This window comes from Pelodiscus sinensis, chromosome 10 (assembly GCF_052426305.1).
Source record: "Pelodiscus sinensis isolate ZL-2025 chromosome 10, ASM5242630v1, whole genome shotgun sequence".
In the NCBI taxonomy this organism is placed as follows: Eukaryota; Metazoa; Chordata; order Testudines; family Trionychidae; genus Pelodiscus; species Pelodiscus sinensis.
The window spans coordinates 55,404,584-55,420,633 of record NC_143061.1 but is presented as its reverse complement, the minus strand read 5'-3'; the positions used below and the strand labels follow the sequence as shown (position 1 = coordinate 55,420,633).

The window sequence follows — 16,050 nt, the reverse complement described above, 5'->3', positions numbered from 1 at the left end:
GGATTCATATGGCAGAAATAAGCGCTACAAAATGATGGATGGATAGTTGGCTAAAAGTAGGTGATATAAAGAAATTTTAGGTGGATAACTTATGCACTGCCCGTGAATTCAGTGTGATGCTGCTTCACAACAGAGCAGAATCTTTGTGATCTATAAAGAAATCTGTAAAGTTAGGGTGGTGGTAAGGCAGTATTACACATAGGTTTGCTAAAACCTCAGTCTGGATTATGCATTTGTGTTGTGGTTGTGTGCAGAGTCCTGGGGTCCTTGAGCAGGGCTCCTGTCATCCTGAGTAGGCCTTACGCTAGGGCCAGTTTTAGGGAAGGATAGGAGACAGCAGTAGTACTAAAACTGGAACGTGGTGACTTGAGAGCCAGTGAAGTTTGGTTGTGGTTGGCCCTGCTTTGGGCACGGGGTTTGAGTGGATTACCTCCTGAGGTCTCTTCCAACCCTAATCCCTAATTCTATGAAGGAGCTCAGACCAGAGAGGTGAGGTGGGACATGCTACCCCAATGTAAATCCATTAAAGGGCAGGGACTCTTTGTATTATCTGGGAGATAAGGTGATCAGGATTAAAGGCCTAAAATTAAGAGAGAATTCTGGGTACACGTGAGTAAACCTTTCTTAAACTGGTGCTTATATCTGGCATGGCAAAGACCGACCGTACCCTAGAGGTGTTGAGGGATGGCCTGTCACGGAGGTATTAATCAATAAGCTGGTAAAGCCTGGAAGGAGAATTGCATTGGGAGCCTTATCGATGGTGCAGAAGACCTTACAAGGTGATCTACAATGTCTTTGCCAGTCCATGATCATGTGCTTTGTTCCCTGGCAGTAAATCTGGAGTACTCTATTGATGCAAATGGAGACAGCTTGGATTTTCACTGGAATAACTGAGTTCAGGAGCTGGCTCAATGACTTGAAGGAATATTGAGGGTAGGAGTTGCAAAGTAGTCTAGGTAAGGTGGGCATCTAATTCCCTTAGGCCCGCTGAAAATCCCATCATTCAACATGTTTAAACTGAAGGCCAAGAGTCATATTCTGCCCACAGCTAACCCCTGCAATCCCATTTAGGAGGAAATTAGTAAAACTATCGCAATGGTGAGAGAAACTGGGTTTGTGGCTCCGAAGGGGAATGGTGGATGCAAGACTGCTAGAGCCATTTAAAAATGGACTGGGCAAATATAGGAACAGCCCGGTGCTGGCATGAAGATGGACAAAACAGGTCTCTTACATGTGTCATTTAAATGAGAGACAAATGAATTAAATTGTACGGGATTAGTAGGAATTGTGAGGAATCCAAGAAACACCCAGCAAAGCTAGAAGACTGGACAATAAGATGGTAGACGATGACATTAAGTGCAACGTAACATGGCCAGGAAGAAATGGTTAAGTTGTTTGTGTCTGTTGATGCCATCTCTGTGGATAGTTGAGTAGAAACATCTGCGAGGAAGTGGGCTTTGCCCTCAGAAGCTCATGATGCAGTAATATATGCTTGTGTGAGTCTCTAAGATGCCACAGGACTAGGGACTAATCCGGCTACCTCCTAGAGAGAATTAAAAGCAATAAGATCCTGGCCTGTGCTAAAAAGAAGATGGAGACCATGGTGACTAATGTGGAAAATGTGACATTGTCCTTATATATCTCAATGGCACATCTTTGCTTTCAATTCTGTGCTCTGTTTTTGTGAGTTTTTTCTTAAAAAAAAAAAAAAAAAGGGATAGGAGGGGAGAGAAATGCTGCTGAAAGACCACTGAAACAGTACATGGCATGTAGGGGAGGAGCCCATAGTGGAGAGGAATGACATGGAATAAGTGGAGAGGAAAAGGAGAAGAGTTGTATGGCTGCGAATGCTCTTTCCTATACACTGGAGACTAGTGGGTTCTGCTGAAATGGATTGCATTGCAACTCGGGAAGTGTACATGCTTGTGTGCATTCACGCTAGCCATGTTGAGTCTTGTCCGTGTCTCTGCTCAGGCTCTCCTAAGTTGGTGTGTCTTATAGTCACACCCAATGGGTTTCCAGTGGTCCCAGAAAGTCAGCCACCTGCGTCCAGCTGGCTGCCACCCAAGAAGCTAATGCTGGGCAATTCAGTGTGGCTGAAGGATTGGTCAAATGCATGTTTGCATTCATTGCCAAAAATGTTTGATTTGTTGAAAATTGGCCTTTGGGTACTGGCCTCCCAGTACTAACCACCTAAGAATGCCCTGGCCTTCACTCTGCCCTGCTATGGGACTTTCATCCGGTCAGGGCTTGCCAGCTGAAGAGGCATCTGATCGAAGACCTGACTTGTGTCCAAGGAGGGAGAAGAGGCAGTAATGAGGAGCTCTGGCTAGAAGGACTATCAGCGTGTGGCATCAGAAGCAGAGGAAAAGCGCGGTTGAGTTAGCCTTTGCTGTGGGTTGGGCATGGCCTCTGCCTTAAATCCAGGGTAAATGTCCAGAAACCATTCTAAGCAGCTGGCTACAGCCGGAGCACCCAGACCACAGACCTATGCATATGCTGAAGATGAGCAGTCATGTGGCCTAACAGGTTTCAAATACAGGGGGTTAGGGCTTTGATTGGTGGAGCTATTTTGGTCTGTGTGTGTATGAGAGAGAGGACACAGGCGGAAGCGGTGACAGAAAGCCAAGCCAGCGGTAGCAGAAGGCTGGCAATGTGACCTTGAGGCTGAGAGGGAAAAAAGCTTTTAGACTTGAAACGGCCAGCAAAGAAACTGGTTTGGTTTTGTTTTCTTTTCTCTTCCCTCGCTGTGTTCAAGGGGAATAGGACTTTGTACAGGCTTTGTAAATAAACAAAATTGCATCAAAAGGAATGCACTACCAATTTCTCCTTCTCACTGGAGCGCTCTGTCAAATGCTGGAGAGAAAAGAGGTAACAGTTGTCTGCCAGGAGGTGACTGCACTGGGCCACAATCCAGCTGGCACTCGATACAGACAAAACAGGCTGGATACATTGGGGGGGGGGAGTATGTAAAATCACAGGACGAGCATCGTTGCAGGAATGAGGAAGGATGACACTGTTTCAGCAGCGAGTAGAGGAATGGAGCTTGTGAATAATACAAATACCCCTGGGAAGATGAATTTTTTTTTAATAAACAAAATGGCTGCTTCTCAGTATATTTCTCTCATTGTCTTTGGAAGAGCTAGCAAGAAGTTACATAAGAGGCAATTATAAAATCCTTTTGTGTATCGTAATTTCACTGTTTTCTTTAAGAAAGCAGAATAGACCCCCGGAACACGGTGTTGCTGGCCAGAAGCATTCTCCACAGTAGCATCTTTGACAATATTTTTAAAATATTGTGCGTTTCTCGCCCTGTAAACTTTAGTTATTAATAAGGAATGTGCTTCCCAGGGGTCTTGGGTAGGCAGAGAAGTCAGTGATTACTGACGTACCAATTAAAATTAGATTTCTCCAGGCCTACAGAAAACGGGGATCAGTGTGTTGAGAAGTTGATGGAATGGGTTTCATTTGGAAGGGGACCCTGTAGAGGCCCATGTTTCAGCTAAATGCAAAATGAATTGCTTATCACCATCAATGGTTCATAAAACCAAACTACTGCATACATTTGGGCATCAGATGTGATTCCCAGGGCTCACCTTGCACAAGAGCTGTGTTATTTCTCCACTGGGACAGAGAAGTGCACTGGAGAAGCTATTTGTGCTATATTCCCGTGCAAGGGGTGTATTGCTTCTGCAGTGAAACAAGCTGCTTTTTACTTGAGCTTGATATTCAACTGGTTGTCAAGCCCTACTCTAAATCCGTTAAGGACCATGCCCTGCTCACCGTAGTCAAGAGGGCTGCTGGCACACGGAAGGGGAACGGGTTGTGGTTGTGAAATGACCTCTTTTGTAATGTGCTCTGAGATCTACTGATGGCAGCTTTCTAGAAGAGCTGGTGGTTGTTACTCTGAGAATATTGGAAAGGCTTGTGCCTGGTCTTCAGTGAATACCTCTTGCATGCGAGTTGGTTGCAGATAGCGTTCTCCACTATTTCAGCCTTGCCATTCTTTTAACCTTCAGATGCACAGCTACTCAAAGGAAAAACCCACAGCCTCTTCTAACTAAATTATCTCCATGTATTCATCTGCCATTATGTTAATGCAATGCGAAGCTCAGCAGATGGCGCAAAGTAAATTATGCTGGGGAGGGAGGGGGAAGCAAAATTGACCTTTTGAGGACTTGCTGTTATTCCACAGCGTAGCTTTGAAAGAGAGTTTTGAGTCCTGTGTAAAGTCGTTTTAGGTGACGTAAAGGGGGATGGAGAAATGACAATTAACATTCTCTCTCCCGGGGGCTGCATGTTTGTGAAGTTATTCACCTGCACATTTGATGGAAGAGCGCAGCGTAGCCTGAACAAACGCTCTTCCCTCTCTGAAAGACGTCCTGTGGCTCACACAGCCGCTGGGCTTTGTTATGGAAGGCCACAACGTCGTATTCTGCAGAAATAAAGACAAAGTAAAGTTCCTCCCAAAGCCTGGCGAAAAGGGCTTGGTGAGCAATAGAAACTATTTGGGTTAGTTTCATCTTTAGGAAACATAAAGAGAAATGATCTGTACTAGGAGCTGTACAAAGATGTGCCCTCTGTGAATGCCTGTGCAGGTATCTCCTGAGGAGCTAAGTTGCAAAGCTAGGCTCCGATTCTGCCGTCCGTGCCGAATGGGCCATCAGTGTGTCTCCTCCAGGATCCATCTCCATACAGCTCCAGATGCAGAATTGTGACCGTGAAGGGTAAAATGTAAAGTCTCCAGTATCTGAGAGCAATCCTTGAAAGTATCTAATCAATGGAAAATGCGGAACAACTTGTTGTGAGTGGATCACTCATCAGTGGAGCTAGTGCTGGGCAATTGTCAACCTTTCCAGGGCACTAACGCTGTTCATGAATTTGGGTAAGATCTGGCAAATTTTTGCCCTCCCCAAATAGTTTTTTTAAAAAAAATCAAAATAGTTGATTTCAGTACTTTGAAAAAAGTCTTGAAGGATGTTGTGTTTTGGTGTGTGTGTGTGTGTGTGTGTGTGTGTGTGCGCGCGCGCACAATATGAAAAACGCTCAACAAACAAGTTCTGGATCAAAACATCTGAGAGAGAACCCACCCCACCATCAGGGTATCCCTTTTTATCCAGCCTTCCTGATGGGGCAGGTGGTGATGCTCTGTGTGGGGGGAGGGGGCAGGGCTCAAGCCCACAACACAGGGCTCTCCAGGCCAATGCCCTAACCCACAGGCCACTGCCGTACCATCAGGGTGTCACTTATCCTGCCTTCCTAATGGGGTAGCTGGTGGTGATGCTTCTGTGTGGGTTCGAGCCCCACCCTTGGAGCCACCAGCCCACCAACACAGGATATAAGGGACAGCCTGAAGGTAGGGTGGTGGAGTGGTTCCTTTGTGGGCATTTATTTGCCTGGGGAGCAGAGGATGGCAGGTTCCCATCCCACCCCAGGAGCCACATGTTCCCCTCCCAACTTTTTCTTTTTTAATTTTGTTTCATTTGGGCTGTTTCTCTTTTGGTTTTATTAGTTTTCAGCCTGAAAAGTTATTAGCTTTTGATTCAAAATGAACCAATTTTTGGTCTTTTTGGTTCAGCCACCAAACTATAACATTAGCCATTTATTTACTCAAGGATAAAGGAGGGTAGGGAATTTATAGTATGAGCTGCAGGAAATATCATTTTCCAAATACATGGAAACAAAGCAATGCTATTCTAGGCAAAGCTCGAGAAGGTGGCCAGGACAGTTCGTGTTGATACCTAATAACCTCGACTGTGTCTATAAGTCTTTAGAAATATGACGCTATCTTTCTGACAAAGGGCTAAAAGAAGCTATCGGCACTCATGTAACATTCCTCCTGCGTGGGAATGCTGCACAGGCTGATGAAATGCTGCAACTTGACTTTCATCTGAAAGACTTCATTAATATAAGTGCCTTAGAGCCTGCCCCTGGGACATGAGAGAAGGGAAGTGCTAGAGCCGTGATTTCTAAAACCTCCTCCGTGAGCTGGCGAGAAGTGGGATGCGAGTCAACAGTGTGCACTTGTTGCCAAGAAGGCTAACGGCATCTTGGGCTGCATTAGTAGGAGCACTGCCAGCAGATCGAGGGAAGTGACTACGCCTCTATTTGTATTGGTGAGGCCACATCTGGAGCATTGCCTCCAGTTCTGGGCCCCTTACTACTGGAAGGATGCGGACGGAGAGAGTCCAGCGGAGGGCAACAAACATGAGTAGGGTGCTGGGGCATCTGTCTTATGAGGAGCGGCTGAGAGAACTGGGGTTCAGTAGCAGCCTTCAGCTATCTGAAGGGGGGTTCCAAAGAGGATGGAGCTAGGCTGAACAAGGAGCAATGGTCTCAAGTTGCAGTGGGGGAGGTCTAGGTTGGAGATTAGCAAAAGCTTTTTCCCTAGGTGGGTGGGGGTGGGGAAGCCCTGGGCTGGGTTCCCTAGGGAGGGGGTGGCATCTCCATCCCTAGAGGTGCAGTGAAGGATGGGAAGGGAGACGTCCAAGCCTTCATTTAAAACACATGCCAAACTATGACCGAGGTTGTAACAAGGTTTGAATAGTGGGCTCCCTCCTCCTCCTCCTCCTCCTCCTCAGGTGCTGCCTAGAAATCCATCGACAAGGCACAATCACAGTACAGTGAGAATGATAGCAGCAGCACTGTTAGCCAGTGCGGTGGGAGTCCGAGACCTCTGCCTACCTATGTGATGGCATATCCACATCCAGATGGCTCTGACCTTCTCCAGATCAGTCCGCGCTTCTCGGAGCAGGGCTTCCACCAGTTCCTCTGGGCTGTTCTTGTTGCTCAGCTGTTTGTAAGGAGCAGGAGGGTTAGAAGGTGCAAGTGAGCAAACGTGAGGGGATAGGAGTCCCCCCCCCCCTTCTGCCTCTGACATTGCTTTTGTTCGTGCACGTCTGCCAGCACCTCTGGACAATTCTGCTTATGAGACTAGTCCCTTTGAAAGGCAACACAGATCTAGGATTATTGTGGGCCGGGCATATTTGACCTTCATGGCAAAGGGGAGCTTTTTGTCCCAGAATAGCCGCCCTTTCCAGCCCTTCAGAGGACCGTATCGATGCGTCTGTGCGTACCACCTCCTGCCCAAAGCATATTTTGCCTGTAGCTCTACACACACAATCTTCATCAATGTCACTGTGTGTTGTAAGAGCCGATGGCCATGTATCACCACTTGCCCCTGCACACCCTTTCTATTGTCTCTTAACAATGGAGCTCTGTCTCTTTTTTAAACATCCTCTTCAGAGGACTCCTCAGTGGAGATTTGCAGCTGTAAGTCTGCACGGAGAGTGGCTGATATTTTCCATCCCACTTTTCTCTTGAGTAGGCTATTCCCCAGTTAAAATGACCAGGGGAAAGGTATTTTCCAGATAGTTTTGGGGATAGAAGTTCTGAAATTCTAGGTCAGACCAAAAGACTGCACCATCTCCTTCCCCTGTGGAGCACCATGGCCTGCCAGGGCGCAAGGTCCCACCTGGCTGAAGACAGCACATCCCTGTGGGAAGCGGGAGTTCGAGGAGACGTACCTTTGATGCGTAGGCATCCAATTTCTCAAATTGCTTTAGGTCTAAAGGAATGGATTTCAGGTTGGAGTTGTCCCATGGGTACGCTGGAAACACAACACAATCACATCAGGAAGGAGAAGCGTTGGAATTGGCCGCATGCAAAAGCAGAGCCTCCCACCCCTGAGTGAAGACAGTCCACATGCACGAGACGATCGTGAATACCCTGGCCTGTCTGCTTTCTCCGTCCCGCCCAGCTAAGCCAGTCAGAGCAGCGCCATGCTTTCCTGAGCTGGGAGTGCCTCTTTGCACATTTTGCACTACAGAAAATGGGCAGGAGAAATAGGAGATGACGTCCAACAGCTACCCAAACGGGTAACTCTAGCCTCTGAGGCCTAGTGCTGGTCTCACAGTATTCAGCAAGAGCTAGCTTCTGACATCCTTAGCCCTCAGGTAGTCTCAGTAAAGTATCTGGCATGATTTGCCCGAGAACACCTGTAGAGCCTAGGTGTCCCTTTACTCAGGGAAATAGGGCCAGTGAAATCAACGAGGTTACCGACTGGCTAAGTAGCAGTTCTACAGAAAAGGCCCTGGGGATGACAGTGGATGAGAAGCTGGATATGAGTCAATAGGGTGCCCTTGTAGCCAAGGCTAATGGCATATTAGGTGCATTAGGAGGAGCATTGCCAGCAGATCCAGAGATGTCATTATTCCTCTTTATTCGGCTCTGGTGAGGCCACATCTAGAATATTGTGTCCAGTTCTGGGCCCCCCCACTACAAAAAGGATGTGGACGCATTGGAGAGGGTCCAGCGGAGGGCAACCAAAATGATTAGGGGGCTGGAGCACATGACCTGTGAGGAGAGGCTGAGGGAGTTGGGTCTGTTTAGTCTGCAGAAGCGAAGAGTGAGGGGGGATTTGAGAGCAGCCTTCAACTTCCTGAAGGGTGGTTCCAAAGAGGATGGAGAGAGGCTGTTCTCAGTACTGACAGATGGCAGAACAAGGAGCAATGGTCTCAAGTTGTGGTGGGAGAGGTCCAGGTTGGATATTAGGAAAAACTATTTCCCTAGGAGGGTGGCGAAGCACTAAGATGGGTTACCTAGGGAAGTAGTGGAATCTCCATCCCTAGAGGTGTTTAAGTCTCGGCTTGACAAAACCCTGGCTGGGTTGATTTAGTTGGGATCGGTCCTGCCTAGAGCAGGGGGCTGGACTTGATGACTCCTGAGGTCTCTTCCAGCTCTATGATTCTATGTTACGGCAGTGAGTAAAGTGACTGATACATAAAAGCCTTTGCAGGATTCGGATTTAAGATTTGACTGAGGAGGAGCAAGGGAATCCGAAATCAGGCCTGTGTCGCTGAGGAATACCTCCCGTTTCTTGCTGACAACTCTCCTGTGAGTGTGTCCCAGAATGACGCTTGCTGTTTGTTGTTTGTTTGCAGCGGCATCACACTGCTGACTTACATTTAGCTTGTGGCTCACCATCTCCAGAGCCTTTTCTGCAGGGCTCCTTCCCATTCTGTGTGCGTGAAACGGATTGTCCCGCCCAAAGTGGTGTATTGTATGTTTGTCCTTGTTGAATTGCATCCTATGTAATTTAGACTCTTTTTCCAATTTGTACAGATCATTTTGAATTGTAATCCTATCTACAAAAACACTTGCAACCCCTCCCAGCTTATTATCCTCTGCAGACTTTGTAAATGCGCTCTCTCTCAGCCATCATCTAAGTCGTTGATGAAGATCTTGAACGGAACCAGTCCTAAAACAGACCCCTGCAGAACCCCCTTCAATTAATTTGAATTGTTTAAAAAAAATTCCCTCCCTTCCCCCTGCAACCAGCACTGAACAGGCCATTCTAGCAAGGCAAAGCTACAAGAATCCTGCCCTCTGGCATGCTGGGATTAGGAGACCCTCCCAGCTACTGCTTTATCGCTGCTGCGTTGCAGGGAGGCAGGAGGGAAGGGGGTATAAAGAGAAGCAGAGTTTTTACTGGGCGAGTGCCCATCCATAGCTAAGGGGACAGCATGCAGAGTGGTAACTGGGCCGCCACCCAGCTGCAAGGGCTTGAAGACAGACCAGGCCATGTTACCGAAGAGGTGGAGCACCTGGATGGGGAACGTTGCTCTGTGGGCTGCTGTGTCTCCGGAGGTGGGGAGTGCTCCGGCAAGCACAAAGATTGAAGGTGTCTCCTGCATAGCAAAAGCTGCCGGAGCGGAAATACGCAGCTCTTGTGGCCCTCGCGCTAGCCGTCCCTGCCGTCTCCGGGTGTGGCCTAGCCAGTGTTCCCCGGAAGCTGAGTGTGTGGGCAGCCCAGCCCCGCAGGAGCGATTCAGATGCCACCAGCTGATTAGCACAGCGGGGCTTTGTTTCCATTGGCGGGGCACGTTCGCACCTGCCTTGGGGCATATAACAATTCACTCTGCACCCGGAGGGAAAAGCGTAGAGAGGCAGCGTTGGCCTAGGCACTGCTGGAGGGGGACGGGACACCATTTGCTCACATACAGAGCACTTGTTTGCTCCCGTCTGCACCAGCCCCCTCCGTGGGAGGCAGGAAGGTCTGTCCCCAGGCAGCCTTGGCCAGACCAGGCTGCCTTCTGCGAGGGTTGCGCGAGCACAGCCCCTTCTCTGTTAGGAGGTGGTGAGGACAAGCAGCTTCACCTACTGTTAGCATGCACCATGCAGGCTGCAGCATCGACACCCCTAACGCTGGGACACTGCCTTGTTGGCTGCAACCTTGGACTCCTGCAAGGGGAAGCCATAAGGCCACCCGTCAGGACGGATGGCCCCAAGTAGTCTGTCAGCCCCTGTGGGGGGTGGCAGGTGTGCTCCCAAGGTGCATTCGTTCTCAGCGGCCCCCCACGCTCCTGGCCAATTACAGGAGCAGAAATCTCCCCACTGCTCTCCTAGGCTTCCTTCAGCACCTTCCTTACGATGGGAAAGCAGCCAGCCAATCCAGTCATACGCCCCAGGAATCTTCTGCTACCTCCTGGGCTGAACTGGCCTAACACAGTGCAGGAGCACACAGCATGTGTGTCGCTACATGGCTTGGTTGTCTCTCCGGCTGTGCGATGGAAAGGGGCTGTCACAGTGACCAAGAAGGCAGATTGACACACTCGAAAGGCTCTTGTTCTGGTTGGCTCTGCTAATGACTTCTTGCCTCCTGGGAGCCGCCTGGGCTTGGTTTTCAAATCGGTTAGCCGGGTTTGTCTTTGGCTGCCAGGGCTCGCCACAGCCCCCGGAGCGGCTCTCACTCATGCAATCCAGCGCCGGGACCGTGGCGGTAAGAAATGTGCTGCAGGCCCATTTGCAAAGTAGACTTCTCAGTGCTGGGGCACATGCAGCCTGGGTAAGCCAGGTGAGCCGTTCGCCGAACTGCCCTGGCTGCCGATCCCAGAGAGCAGAGCAGTGTGCAAAGCCAGGCGTGTTTAGAGTGACTGGAATGAAATGGCGATGCTCTCTGCGATAGCTGTTAGCTGGTGCCAGAGCACTTTTGTGATGGGCAAAGGCGCTACTTCTAAAGCAAGTTCCCCCACGGGGTTACGCTCCCTGCAGTGAGGAAGCTGAGCTGCGTTTATGACAGAGAACTCCAAGACAGCAAATACTTACCGTGCAGGTCTTTTTCCCTAGGCAGGGGCGCTCTGCTCTTCCTGTTCTCTTGAAAACCTAGAAGATTGTCAAACGGGGGTGAGATGAACAGTAGAGAAGGGCAGTGAAAGGTAGCGTGTCTATGGGCTGGAAAACAGGCTTGTATTTCCTCGTCCTTAGCCCTGTGGTTCATGTACTGTTGCATGCAGGCCAGAGATGAGTAGAGCCCGCTTCCCCTCCACCAGGCCTATGACTATGAAGGTGCCAGGTAGCACGTTCGCAAGCAGTGAGACCTCTTCTAGTGCGGGACGAAAGCTGGGAGCGTTTTGTTCCCGCAAGCCAACCTCCTGGCTTACGTAGGGCAGAAGGAAAAGTGCATTTCAGAGCGAGACTAGCCCATGCTAGCGCCTGCAGCACAGGTGTTAAACGGCACCTTGCCAGCGTGGGCTACGGCTCAGCTGTGTTAGGGGTGATGCAGCCACCCAACGTCAGATGCCTGTAGTTGTGGGGGGTTTGTTCTCACTACCGAGTGCTCCTTGTGATGCACGACCCAGGTGCTGGCACAGCACAACGCGCACCTGCGCAGCAGGGAGATGGGCACACATCCCCCGTCTGCACAGCGCACTCATCTTCTGAACTCCGCCGTTGGCTCCCTCTCCCATGCCCCAACGCCCTGTAATGGGCAATATTGGACCCCACTTAGGTTAGAGCAACTCCCCTGAAGCCGGATTAGAGTTTTCACCCTCACAAAATCTAGGGTAAACAAGCAGCCTCACCTCTGTTATCCTGGCCTGCCAGATTGGGCAGCTTGCGGACTCCTGCAATAACCCCCAGACAGAATTAGTCAAGGAAATTCCACCAGTCATCCTGGCAAGCACCTCTCCCTCTGCAAGCACCCCGGGCTCCATCTCTTCCCTGTTAAAGCCTACAGCACAACTTCATTTGTCCTCAGTGGCTGTGCTGGTTCCGACTCAAGATGCACGGAGCATTTCCTTCTTTCCTGTCCCCCCACCCCGGCACACTGTTCTGAACCGCCCAGTTGTCGAGAGTGACGGATCAGAATGTAGAGGGTGCAGAGCTGGACAATGACTCTCTATCCAGGCTACTTCCCATCAGGGGAAAAAGTGCATCCCTTCCGCTCTTTAACTGAGTCGAGGCCAGTCTGAGTCTGCTTTGGGAGCAGGGAAAATATTCAATAGGTGGACTCAGATTTGTCATTTTATTTGAAACTGGGGACCCACAACAGGAGTGGGGTCTTACATTTCAATGGTTCTTTTCTTGAAGAATTCCAAAATGTTTTGTCCGGTGTGATCAACATTCACCTGCACCCTTCTAGCCGCCATGATCTGCTGGCTACAGAGGGTGTAAATGAGGACAAAATGTGGTAGCGTCTGACTACAGAAATCACTTCACCCATTACTAAAATGCTGTCACCTCGGGCCAGAATACAAGTGCCATTCTGCACCGGAAACACCCCGTAACAGTCCTGGCAAGGGAATGCACAGAAATTGCACCGGAACGCTTGAGAAGGATTGCCATGGGAGTGGCTCTTCTAGTTACATTTATATAGACCTGTCCTTTCAATCCTCCACTTTTGGGTTGTGCACAACTTTCAGAAACTTTCATCTATTGCGCTGAATTTCCCCCGTTGGTCTTTGAAGCAGAAACTTCATTTTAAATGTAAGTGAAAAGGGTTTAGGTTCATCAGTGTTGAAGTACGAGGGATTTGACAAGGGAAGATACTTTTAGAATTCTAAAACAGCTGGCAGTTGGAAGCTGAAATGCGGCGTGGAAGTAGCGAGGGGAACTGTCATTGGGTGTGCCTGGGACAGTGTATTGAACATTGGGAAATCACACTTTGACCAGTGCCACCCTGCCGTTACTTTCATCGTTAATATGCACAGACAATGAGCTAGCAGGTTTCATGCTGTGGTAAACAAACAAGCCCCTTGTCTCTCTGCTGTCGAGTGCCACTGAGATCGCATATTTTAGCTAGCACAAATGGTTTAAAACAGCGACGTACCTTTTCCAAGGGAGAATTTCTTGAACAGCTGTGGGGTGGTATTTCTAGGATGTACCTCGACAGTCACATGAGTTCCTGCAAGGAAAAGAGTCAGAAGTGGATAAGGAATAAAAAAGGCAACTAGCAAGTGAAAACATTTTAAGAACAATAATATCCAAATGCAAACCACATTCATTAACATCCTACCAATACTAATGTAACTCACAGAGTGTCCACTTTCTAGCTCAACATTCCTCCTGTCCAACTATCCCTCCCCTGCCTCTTTCTTCTCTCTGAAAACCAGAGTGTCCTTTGTTGGCTGATGCCTCAGTGCAATGGTTTCTCCACACGCCTGCTTTGAAGATATATCTGTGCTGTTATTTTTAAATGACGTGTACACATTTGCCACACTACGAATGGAAGAGACAAAAGAGCGAAACAAGCAAATCAAATATGATCCCATGCACTTCAGATTCCCGCTGTGACAGATATTAAACCATTCCCCCGCCTTTCCTTAACAGCGTATTGAAAACGTGTGTCGCTTGGTCTGAAGACGGTGTTGTGTGTGTTGACTCCAATACCGCACAACGTTTTGATTGCAAAACCAGAATTATGTAAAATTGACACTTGCAGAGTTGTAGCCGTCTGGGTCCCAGGCTCTGAGACACAAAGTGGGAGGGGCTTTAGTGCGCCCTTTTCTGTGGGTGAAGGAGACACACTTTTGTGTTATGCAGTGATCTTTTTCGGGACTAAATGGATGCAAAACTGGCTAAGTGAGGACTCAATATGTAGTTGTCAAAAGGGAATCATGGTGTGTGTGTGGAGGGGGAGGGGGATGAGAAGGTGTTTCCAGAAGGGTTCTGCAGGAATTAGTTTGTGGCCGTACTCTGTTTAACCATTTTTATCAATGACCTGGAAGAAAACACAAAATCATTGCTGATAAACTTTGCAGATGTCGCACAAATTTGTGGAGTGGTAAATAACGCAGAGCCCAAGCTCCAGGTTTCACCTTTCCCTTTGGGTGCTCAGCTTCCTCATTTCCAGAACTTCACCCCTGTATTTTGAGAGAACTGGTGTGCCAGTTCATCACAGCTCTTCAGTTCCCCAGGTTCCATCCCTGGATCTGCATCTCTGAGTTGGGAGCTGGTTTTTTTCCATTTCTGCCATCTCAATGAGCAATAGATCAGTCACCAGAAGCAAAAGTTTGTAAGAATTCTTAAAATCATGGAATCTGGCAGCACCATAATTCTTGTTCAGCTTGTTCTTGATCACTTTCTGCATGTTTGCAAAAAGACGGCAGCCCCCTTTGCTGACACTGCTGTGTAGTCACTGCAATTTGACAGAATGTTTTGACAGCCATGTACAGTTTGTACACAGTCTTATTCTTGCTTTGCAGCTTCACAGTTAACTCATTTTACAAGCTGAGTGACATTGCACAGAAGTGCAATGGAGAGCAACCAGGCTAAGGTGCCCAAGAATGAAAATCGATCCGTTTCTCCACGCCCAACAACGAAAAGTTTGAGTGGTTCGAAAACAGCCGCAAAATGTGCTTGCGTGTGCCCTCGTGAAAGCCATCTCATCTCAGTGTGCAAAACCAGAGCCCCACATTGGCTGCCAAATTTTTCACAGGAAAGCCGAGGTTGCTGGTGATTCCTAGCCTGCGCCCTGACACACTTGGTGAATTGTACTATGTCTGGCATCACATCATTTGGAGAACAAAACCTTACAAATAATGCTCCCTAAGGCACGAGGCAATGATATGAAAAAAAGGTCATTCTCATCGGCGTTCTTACCAAGCAACTTTTTCAAGGTATCCACTATGGCGATTTTAATTTCCCCTCCGGTTCCGCAGAGGAACCATGTCTAATAATTCTTCCATCATGTCAAGATCAGCAGCTGTAGCGATGACAAATAGCAGTAACTGGGGGATGTCATTGATGTCCAGGCTTTCATCCGTAGCAAGGCTAACAAACTCAGAAGAAGACAACCTTGCCTTGAGGATATTTTCGATGCATGCTGAGATATCCGATGCCTGTCTCAGCATCGTTGAATCAGACAGCTGAAGTCTTTTCACCTTTTGTATGATGCCCTTGTGACTTTTTTTCACTTGTGTTAACGTGAAGCGTTTTCTTGTTTTGCTCTTTTCTGTTTGAGGTAAAGTCCCTTTTCTGAGTTTGCTTCCTGGTGGAAAATGGATGCTGAAATTTGGATGACCAGTAATGCAACAGCTGATTCAATTAGATGTTTGGAATTGGATATTGGAACTGTTGCATATTGAGCATGTACTCCCACTACTGGGCACAAAGAGATCATCATGTTTCTAATCCCCTCCAAAGGGTCTGTACACGTCTTCATCCTTGAGCTTCTGTGTTGCTTTTGCCATGTGTCGTTTCCTGCCCACATCAGGGGTTAATTGTTTTTTAACTGTGCTCTGAGCAGAAGGGCGAGGAGTGGGGGCTCCCTCCCCCACCACGAATCAGCTGGTCGTGGCACTCAGGGAAGGAGCCTTGAAAAGCCGTGGGCTACACCTCAAGGAGCTACACGCATCTTGCGAGCCAGGGACTGAGGATCGCTGATCTAACCCCAATACCCCTCACTGAAGGTTAAGCCCATCACTTGGACATGGAGAACAATCGATCACTGTCCTCTTTATAACAGCCCTTCCATGTATTTGATGTCTCTGATCCAGTCCCTCCTCAGTTGTCTTTTCCCAAGACAAAGAATGCTCATTTCTTAACTTTTCCTGTCACTCGGGTTTATAATCCCTTGACCGCTTTTGTGGCTCTCCTCTGGACTCTTGCCGTGTTTGGAAGAGAGGTGCTGAAGGGACCATGACTAGGAAATGGGACTTGTGATGTAACTCTGTGTTCTACGTGCACCTAAGTTCTAGTGCAGCGGGCACTTCCTAAACACTTGTAACCACCCAAATGATAAAGGTTCACTTGGTCTAACAGAGCATAATG

General features: G+C 48.5%; 2 protein-coding genes across 3 annotated transcripts in view; one reads left to right on the top strand and one right to left on the bottom strand.

Moving 5' to 3' along the window:
• The window catches only part of EPHB1 (EPH receptor B1), a 323,707-nt gene that overhangs the window by 8,605 nt on the left and 299,052 nt on the right, over positions 1-16,050 (top strand). The window lies entirely within an intron of this gene.
• KY (kyphoscoliosis peptidase) overlaps positions 1-16,050 on the bottom strand; it is a 28,373-nt gene that overhangs the window by 5,114 nt on the left and 7,209 nt on the right. For both annotated transcript variants that reach the window (XM_075937236.2, XM_006117445.5), the window contains exons 4-9: positions 13,109-13,183; positions 11,862-11,903; positions 11,107-11,163; positions 7,527-7,609; positions 6,685-6,793; positions 4,318-4,435 (exon numbers count right to left, since the gene is read on the bottom strand). In XM_075937236.2, the coding sequence (XP_075793351.2) occupies positions 4,318-4,435; positions 6,685-6,793; positions 7,527-7,609; positions 11,107-11,163; positions 11,862-11,903; positions 13,109-13,183 (484 nt within the window). The remainder of the gene's footprint in view (positions 1-4,317; positions 4,436-6,684; positions 6,794-7,526; positions 7,610-11,106; positions 11,164-11,861; positions 11,904-13,108; positions 13,184-16,050) is intronic.